The sequence below is a fragment of the Sceloporus undulatus genome, chromosome 10 (genome assembly GCF_019175285.1).
Source record: "Sceloporus undulatus isolate JIND9_A2432 ecotype Alabama chromosome 10, SceUnd_v1.1, whole genome shotgun sequence".
Lineage (NCBI taxonomy): Eukaryota > Metazoa > Chordata > Lepidosauria > Squamata > Phrynosomatidae > Sceloporus > Sceloporus undulatus.
In genome coordinates, this window is record NC_056531.1 from 15,424,163 (window position 1) to 15,433,955 (window position 9,793).

Genomic DNA, 9,793 nt, shown 5'->3' on the forward strand with positions numbered 1-9,793 from the left:
GCCACTGCTGCCCATATATGTCCTGGTTTTCATAGAATCAAAGAGTTGGAAGAGACCTCAAGAGCCATCCAGTCCAACCCTCTACTTCTGCCACGCAGGAACTCTCAGTCAAAGCATCCCCATTGACAGACGGCCATCCAGCCTCTGTTTAAAGACCTCCGAGGAAGGACGCTCCACCATAATCTCTGAGGAAAGAGTTTGTTCCTCTGTCAAACAGCCCTTACTCTCAGGAAGTTCCTCCTAATGTTGAGCTGGAATCTCTTTTGCTGTAGCTTGCATCCATTGTCTCGGTTCCTGTTCTCTGGAGCAGTAGAAAACAAGCTTGCTCCCTCCTCAATATGAAATCCCTTCAAGAATTTAAACAGGGCTCTCATATCACCCCTTACCCTTCTCTTCTCCAAACTAAACATCCCCAGCTCCCTAGGTTGTCCTCATAGGGTTTCGTGGTTTCCAGATCCTTCACCATTTTAGTCGCCCTCCTTTGGACACATGGCTCCAGTTTCTCAACATCCTTTTTAATTGTTGGAGGGTATGAAGTTGCATTTTTCTTTGGAAATCACAAGCCGAGAGGCAGAGGAGACTCACCGAGACGTAGACGGCAGCAAAAGCAGAAAGGGTAGCATGTTGGGAAGGGAAGGTTTTCCTGAAAGAGACAAAGCAACAGATGTGCAGATTTTACCCATAAGGTGTCACCCATATGGCTGCCTTCTTTATCAGGAATGGTAAGGCTTGGAGGGCAATCGGGTGTTCTCTCTCTTTGTATTTCTTTCTCTACAAGGTGAGACTACGTACCCCTTCTGACAGTAGTAGACAATGGCCCTATACAGACCAGCACTTTCTACCAGGTTGTGGGCAGAGTTAGGGTGCCACGTCTGCATGCTAGACACCCTAACCACGCCCCCCAGGGATCCATTTTGGCATGTGCTGGTCCACATGGTGTGCGCCATCACTACACCCCTCTGGTGCTTCAATCACACGATGTAGCACCAAAGGGATGTCATAAAGCTATGCCGCCACTGTTATGGTGCCCCTTGGAGAGCGCAAAAAGGAGCTGCTTTTTGTGGCTCCTTTTTGCACATCCCAGAGACCGGATCAGGGCTGCAGCATGAGGTGGCCATGGCCCTGATCCAGCCAGTAAACGGGTGGCTGCAGACCGCCCCTTTGGGGTGATTTGTATAGCCCCAATGTTAAGTAGGAATGGATTAGGAGGTCCAAGGAGTCAGTAGGAGGTGCAGACTACACCAGGTGACACCTTATGGGTAAAATCCAATGGGGCAGTCATTCCTGTCCGTCCGTCCATCAAAAGGGATGTGTTAGGCAAGTAGCCAAGAGGGCAACCCCAGTGCAGGAAACTAGCCATGATCTAGGAAGTCTGACTGGCTCAGCATAGGGGAAAGCTCAAGAGCACATAGCCAGGATAGATCATTTAAAATTGGAATCTGCATAATCCCCTCATTGACAGGAGCGATGGTGGATGATGGACCTTGTGCTTACAAATGATCAGAAACCCAAGCCCATTTCCCTCTGGAGGAGATACTCCATTGCCCAGAGACATTTGCACTTGATTGTCCAGTCATTTACAAGTCTCATTCTTCAGTTTAATTTCAAAATCTGCCCCAGGATACATTTTGCCCCATAAATATGCCTGCCAAGGCACCCCAATTTGGTCTTGTTTTGAGATCAGACAGATGCTCTGTATCTCACTTGACTTCTCAACAACCACTGGCTATCCCATAATCCACAGGCCGTGGGCTCAGCCACCTTCATCTCACAGAATCCCCCGATTGGACCCCCCGCTTCTGGAAATGGTACAGTATTACCCTCTGCAATCCCTAAATTCGCTATCGGCTAATCCCTTTGACATGGTTAATTCTTGAATCTGTGCATGTGGGAGCATGCTTTTGTGGGAGAAGTGATTCCCTCTTGTATGCAAAGAAAACTACATTTGGATTTTTGCATTCTAGAGTTCTGTTTCTTGGAACTGGTATATATAAGCTTGAGTCCTGCTTCTAGTTGCCCAAACCCTCTCAGCAGCAAATGCAGTTCCCTGATTAAATATTGATTGTGGGTGCCCTCTGGGAATCCTGGCATTTTTGGGTAATACTTCCCTTTCTCGCTTTCCCTGCAGTCGCACCTGACCTGGAACGGCCTCCCGGCAGCAGCAACATCCACCCGCAGCACTGGACATGATGGTCAGACCCCAAAACTATCCCAGGGTGGTAGAGACAGTCATGTGCCAGGATCCTCAGAGGGCACCCACAATCAATATGTAAAAAGGGAATTGTATTAGTTCACTTAAAGCTGCTGAGGGGGCTTGGGCAACTAAAAGCAGGGCTCAAGATTATATACATATACTGGTTCCCCGAAACTCCAAAGGTTGTTCCTTTGCCTTCCCACTTTTCCGTCTGCTTTTAAAATGTCCCGGTTTCTTTCTCCTCCTCCCACTTTCTCCCTCTATCCTCAGCTTACTTCAGCTGCTGCAAACTGTGTTCAAAGTGCAAGAGCCGTTTCCACACAACTCAGCAGAAAGGAGAGGAAATATGGAAGTGAAATCTTGCCCTTCCCAGTCAGCTCAGGCAAAAGCAAACTCTCCTAGCTTCTCTGCTCTTCTTCATTTGCCATCTTGACCACGCTTTGAGGTTGCTTGGTCCCAATTTTCATCTCTGAAAACGTCAGAAGGTTTGGACGTGGACCTACCTGGCTGAAAGGATGGCATGCTGGTCTTGACCCGAACAGATATCCTGCGTGATATAAGGGTTGGAGTCGCAGGAGATTCCCAAGAGTGTGTAGTTGGGCTTGCACACGGTCAGAAAGAATGGGGCATGGTACCCCGTGGCCAGCTGGATCACATCCGTCACGAGAGCCGTGGCACAGAGGCCAAATACGTGGACACCTGAAGGGCAGGGAGTGCGGGAAGGTTAATTTCAGCCAAGACAGTAAGATTTTGTTCAGGGGTGTGTGAAAGGCAAAGACTCTCTGAGCATAAACAGAGTGAGTTTTCACTGTCTCACATGTGGAGCCAATACACTGCCATGTTTAGGATACAAGGGAAAAACAGACAGTTCTGGAAAGGATTTCCATCTTTGTAAGTGGATTTATAAAGAGCCTTATGAGTGGACTTACAAGAGAGCCAGCATAGCATAGTGGTTGAGCACTGGACTCTGGAGGCCACAGTTCGGTCCTGATTCAGCCACATAAACTCACTGGGTGACCTTAGGCAAATCACACTCTCTCAGCCTCAGAGGATGGCCATGGCAAACCCCTCTGAAGAAACCTTGCCAAGAAAACCCTGTGATATATTTGCCTTAGGGCCACCATAAGTCACAAATGATTTGAAGGCATACAACAACAAGAAAAGTGGACTTACAAAGCTAGCAAAGTGCAGTGGTTTGAGCACTGGACAACAACTATAGGAGGCCAGGGTTCAAATCTCTGCTTGGTCACACTCTCTCAGCCTCAGGGGGAGGCATAAGCAAACACACCCTGAACCAGTCTTGCCCAGATAACCTCGTGACAGGGTTGCCTAGGGTTGCCATAAGCTGGAAATGACTTGAAGGCGTACAACAAGAACGCAGGAAATAGAATTGAACAATTCTGCAATGTCCGTAAGTCAACCAGAGGCTGCCCTGGCATTACAACTTCTGGGCATCCATTGCATGATGGTCACCATGGAGTGACGGATTCATTGGTCAGCCCCAGTGTACATCTGGAGACTGGTAAGGAAGTGCTGCAAGATGCTTGCAGGGACCAATACGCATCACAGAATAATAGAATCACAGGGTCAGAAGAGACTCCAAAGGCCATCCAATCCAACCCCCTTCTGACATGCAGGAAGACACAGGCAAAGCCATGTTGACATCCCTTTAGATACTGAAACATGGCTTTCCTGTCACACCTTAACCTCCTTTTTACCAGGCTAAACATACCCAGCTCCCTAAGCCACTCCTCAGAGGGTTTGCTGGTAAACCAAGATATACTGATATAGTAATATCAACGAAGGATATTAGTAATCTGGAAAGTGTCCAGAGAAGGCTGATCAAGATGCTCAAAGGTCTGGAAACCAAGACTTATGAAGAACAACTCAGGGAGCTGGGAATGTATGGAGATGAGAAGACATATATAAATGTTTTGAAACTGTGGATAGTTGAATCCTTGGATAAAGAATCTGTGGATATGGCAGACCAGCTGTAACATGACAATGAATGACTGGCTTAAGAATTTAGGCTGGCCTTTCATTGTAAAGAGTAACAGTACAGAAACACTTGGCAAAAATACAATGCATACTTGCAGTTGTTTCTTTTTTTAAAAAAAGGTCCCAAGTTCTGCACTGGCAAGGATGGGCATGTATCAGTGATGCCAATGGGCATGAAAAGGGGTGCAGGTAAACGTACCCACAAACCTGACCGTCCTGCGGAGGAAGGAGTTGAAGTTGCAGCCGCCGGCGTTGATGCTTCCTTCGGAGCTGCTGCGGCCTTTGGTCTTGGATTGCAAGCAGTACACGATGCCCTCACCCACCATGATCTGTGTGCCAGAAGAAACAGGTTGGCATATCAAGAGGTTGGCATTCCTGCGTATCAGAGCCAGGGTGGCATCACGGTTTGAATGAACTAGGGTTTCAGAACTCAAATCTCCACTTGGCCATGAAACCCACTGGGTGACTTTGGGCAAGTCACACTCTCTCAGCCTTAGAGGAAGGCAATGGCAAATCCCTTCGGAACAAATCTTGCCCCCAAAAAACCCACAATAGGCTTGTCTTAGGGTCTCCATAAGCTGGAAACGAAGGCACACAATGACAAAATACCCCCATTCCTTTTCACTATCTTCTCTTAAAACAGAATTACAAAATTAACAACTAGTGGTGAGGATTTTTCTGCAGTGGGTTTGCTGGACTCCTCTTGCATCCCAGAAAGTGTGCATGACCATTATTGGCTAAAATGTATGTACTGTATTTGATATCCCACCTTTATCCCAGCGCAGGATTCGGACCAGGTTACAACCCATTAAAAACACAATCTACTAAACAATACGAAATTTAGAACACAATTGATTTTGGAAAACAAAAATTCCCTGGATGAAACAGGCCTTGTGCAACAGGCAGGACTTTTACTAGTTATGGTTGTGGTCATTTAGCATTTGCACCCGGACGGATTGAAAAGTCCCAGATTTTGTTCCTGTTCTCTCCCATTTTAAACTGAAGTAGGAGAGCTGGTATAAAAACAGAAAATATCCTGGGATAAACAAAAGGCGCATGGATTTCTAGAATAAAATAGGAAACCTCAGCAACAAAAGCTGGGACTTTCGGGTCTTTTAAATCAGTGGATGCACCCTATAAAGAATTTCTAGCCTGACCCCTGAAGAAGCATTTGGGGGCAATTTTTGTTGTAAATTTCACAATTTTTTTTTTGATCCATGGAAATCTCTAAACATAGGAGTTTGTCACACTGGGGCTAATTTCGGCATCAAAGAGAGAGGAAAGAGCATTTAAGTATCCTGCAAATAAAGTGAAAATGGCAAGCGATTGAGCAAATTATTATCACACGCAATTGCGCAAATAAAGTGCTATCGGAAATGCCTTGTCGCTGAAATCCTGAAAGCAAAAGGATGCGTGTTAATGCTTCTTTGTGACCACTTTAATGGCGGGTTTTGTGTGATGTCATATGAAATCGTTTCGCGTAATTACGTGGTTTTCCCAAGATATTCACGGGATAAACTCCATAGTGGAAATGACTATCACACCCCTTGAGACGCCAATTTGGGGCAATTTTTCTGACTGGGATCCCAAAATGGCATTGGAGGGGCATGCGTTTTGCCGACACCCCGATCTAGCATCCCCAGCTACTCACAGAGGCGGCAGGTGCAGCAAATGCCAGGCTTAGCAACATCAACAACGGGATCATCTCCTCATTGGTCTCCACGTACGGCATGGAAAGGGCTCGGTCGTAGCACTGGAAGCCCATCTTGGCCGGTTTGAAGAGGTCCGTCAGCTCCAAGAAATAGAGAGTCACAATGGAAGAGGCCACAATGGGCAGCTGGAAGCCAAAGAGGGTCAAAGGAGAGAGCAGAGGAAGAAATGGTAGGATTGGAACCCAGGCCCTTACGGTCTTCAGTTGGAGTGAGCCAACCTGGATGGGCTTTGCTGGAACAGAAGTGCAAAATGGGTTGGGAAGACCATCTCCCACCCTAAACCCTTTGGAGACACTGGTCTCTGCGTGGTCCCTCTATGTTCCTTTAGTACTTGGAGAATGAGATATGTTTTCCTTATGGAAATCTTTCATATCCTCCAACTGTTCCAATTCGGCAGAGGAAATCCCAGTTAATCCTCTGCCGTCTCATTTTCCCAGCCGCTTTTAAAATGTCCCGGTTCCTCTCTCTCCATCCTGCTTTCCTGAGTTGTCCTCTGCTTTCTTCCATTGCATACCCTCCAATTTGCTTTTTTATTATTTATTTATATATTTATTTCAAGGATTTATATCCTGCCTTTCTCCCACAATGGGATTCAAGACGGGTTTGGGATTCAAGGCACAATTCGTGTTGCATTTTATCATTGGTTTTTGATGGTGTCCCAGTTTCTCTCTCTTCCCCCCTACTTTCCTCCTTTGTTTGCAGCATTTTTCCATTGCTGCAAACTGGGTTGAATCTATCGGCCCAAACAGACAGACCAAAATAAAGCTGCTTCGCGTCACTTTGGAGGAATGCTGTTTAAATGACACATGTGTTTTAAGAGGCCAAAAGGCACGCCAAAGCTGTGCTCTGGTCCTTAGTACCGGAGCATGGCTTTGGCCTGGCTTCTGGCTTCTTAGGACGCATGCATCATTTAAACAGCATACCTCCAAAGTGACCCGAAGCAGCTTTATTTCGGCCTGGCCCTTTCTCTTCCCAGTGGGTTCAGGCAAAAGCAAACAGCTGCAGCCTCTCCCAGATGGTCTGCTCTTCCTCACTGCTAAAGTTTGCCACCTTGATCACGGTCTGCATTACTTACCTCAACAAAGTAGAAGCAGGGCAAGAGCGTCATGCTGTCTTTAGGAGGCTTTGGCTTGTCCTTTGCAGAGATCATGGTTTTTGGAGCGGGATCTGTTTGCGCTCCAAAGAGGGGAGGAAGGGACAGTCTGGGCTCAGGTTCTGTTGAGGGAGTAACGGTTTATTTTACTTGAAATAAATGATGCGTTGAAACTGACTGCAGTACAGTTGCAGATCTGAATATTTGCAGGTTTGATCCATATGTCCTCTCTAGGAATCCCTGGTTCCTCCAGCGCAACTCTTGCCAGAGGTTGACAACAGAGTTGTGCTAGAGGATCTCAAAGTTCCTAGAAAAACATGTCTCTATTTGTAGGTCCTCCAGCAGAGGTTGACCACAGAGTTGCAGTGGAGGACCTGGAGATTCCTAGAGAGGTGTTCTCTTGAGTAAAAAGAATAGTTTTGGGTGGTTTTTTCGGGCTCTGTGGCCATGTTCTAGAAGAGTTTATTCCTGACATTTCGCCAGCATTTGCAGCTGGCATCTTCAGATAATAGTGGTGCGGGTTTTTTTTTTTTTGGAGGATTTCCACATTCATGAGAGTCCTTTACTCCTAACCGCAGCGAATGTGGAAGGACCACTGTACTTAGTTGCCTCATTTTCTCATTCCCATTATTGAAACTCCAGGACTCACCCTCCACTCTGCTCTGCATCCGCCTAGAACAACATAGAATAGACTAAATATTCCTCATCCCATCTCCTTAAGAAACGAGAAGGAATAATCTCCACATTTTACCTTGATCTGAAAAAAGTCCCTTTAGCAAAGATCAATGACCAAACAGGGAACTACATTCTCTTTATATTTGAATGACAAAACTGTGAGCAACTGTGGTTGAGATTTAACGGATAACGCTGCAAACCTTTCGATGAGCAATTGGCCCACAATGAATCTTCCACCTGTTGTTAACAGTCCTACCACTGGCTATGGATTTTGTGCATTTGCAACGGTGTGACATTACAGGGTTAGTTAGTACAATGAACTGAACACAACTGGCAGCCTACAATCCAAAGCACACCTCTCTATGCACTTGGAAAAACCAATTGCTTGCAAAAGAAAAAGGAGAGACATGCAACCAAGTCAGCACCTGTCTGCACACCTTGCGGTGGGGTGGTCCACAAGAACCGATGCTGCAAGGTAAGGATAAATTTTATTTATTTATTTATTTATTTATTTATTTATGGTATTTATACCCTGCTCTCCAGCCCCAAAGGCTCTCATTTTGTATTTTATATTTTCTTTGCATCCCAATTTTCCAGGATAAGGACCATTTTGTCTATCCGTTCTAGGTGGATGCACAGCAGAGTGGAGGGCGAGTCCTGGCGTTTCAATGACTAGGTGAGAATGAGGAAGATGACTAAATAAACACATAGACCTTTCCTGGGGAGTCTTTGCAAGGTGCAGCAACAAGTCAACGAAGCTTTGCAAATGTCTTTTGCAAGTGACAAGGCGGAGGTAGCGCCTGAATTTGGCACCCAACTTAAAACTGCCACTCCATCCCACTCCAGGAATGCACTTTGACAACACCCATCGTGGCTGTTGGTAAAGATGGCTAAATGACAGATGTGCCGAAATCCCTGAATGGCAGATGTGCCGAAGCCATGTGCCAAAACCATCGTTCGCATCCACCTTGTTGCTTGCAACAGACTTGCAAGGCTGAGATATAAAGAAGATCTACAAATCCATCCTTAGCTTGGTTTCTGGGCATTGACCACCGCAAGGTGTGATCGCAGGTGTTAATGTGGCTGTGTGTCTCTCTCCCTTTTCTTCTGCAAAGGACTGGACCCATTGTGGATGGAAGATGGTGCATTTCAAATAACGAATAAGGGAAAAGACAACCCAAGCCCTATGTGCGACTGAATAGAAATGTGCAAATAAACATGGGCCACCGTCCCCAGAATCAAAACCCAGGCTCAGCTTCCAACCAAATAGCTTTTGCTATTGTTTAGCAATGTGTCCAGAAGTGGGACCATGGTTATTTGGGGGGGGGGGGGGAAATGGGGGGCCGGGGGGGGGGCTGGAAAAAGCGCCTCGCAAAGGATGCGGCCGCCAGCATGCACAGACTACACAACCCAGTCCTTTGTCTGGAAGTAAGATCAGGTACAAAATGCTGCGCTGAATGGAAAAAGAGATGCAGAGAATGGTGGGAAAGGGATGAAAACATGGCTCCAAACCTACCTGTCCAACATCTGGGATGCTCTCCACACACCCCTTAAAAATGACCAAAGCAAAGTGAATCCTCCTTCAATCTCCTCCTTCTTCTTCGTCTTTCCACTCTCTCTTTTCTTTGGAGAGCATCTCATCCATGCCTTTCTATGCTGCTTATCCAAGAGGATGGGCGGGCTGTCATTACAAAAAGGAAAAAAAGGGCTTTTCCATCCCCTTCCTTTGCAAATGTTGCCTCTTTTTTGGATGTCTAAGATCAGATCAGTCTACTCCTCCGAAAGGGAGGCACCTCTGCATCCCACCCTCAACATCTGCAAATAAAAAGGAGATTTAAATCCTCTTTTTTTGCTTCTTCCAGTCAAAATGGCTTGGATGGGAGCCCCTCTCTTTCTCTCTCCAGCTGCTGCAGGCTTCAGCACAAAAGGAAGGAGGGGGTGATTGGCTTGGTTGTGTGTGTGTGTGTGATGTGTGTATATAAGTGTGTGTGTGTTGGCGTATTTGGTTTCCATAGAGAGGATCACACTGAATAGGATGGCAATGGAGGGCTGGGAAAGGCTCAGAGATTTGTGGCCGTGAGAAAAGAGAGCATATAAAGAAGACGCCTGGGCCGTACAGAC

At 46.4% G+C, this 9,793-nt stretch overlaps 1 protein-coding gene across 1 annotated transcript in view; it reads right to left on the reverse strand.

Moving 5' to 3' along the window:
* Positions 1-9,498, reverse strand: part of PLPPR3 (phospholipid phosphatase related 3) — a 14,479-nt gene extending 4,981 nt beyond the window's left edge. Inside the window, exons 1-6 of the mRNA XM_042442025.1 lie at positions 9,189-9,498; positions 6,980-7,119; positions 5,844-6,029; positions 4,392-4,521; positions 2,698-2,893; positions 586-643 (exon numbers count right to left, since the gene is read on the reverse strand). Of these exons, the coding sequence (XP_042297959.1) occupies positions 586-643; positions 2,698-2,893; positions 4,392-4,521; positions 5,844-6,029; positions 6,980-7,054 (645 nt within the window). The 5' untranslated portion in view covers positions 7,055-7,119; positions 9,189-9,498. The remainder of the gene's footprint in view (positions 1-585; positions 644-2,697; positions 2,894-4,391; positions 4,522-5,843; positions 6,030-6,979; positions 7,120-9,188) is intronic.
* Positions 9,499-9,793: the final 295 nt, after the last annotated feature.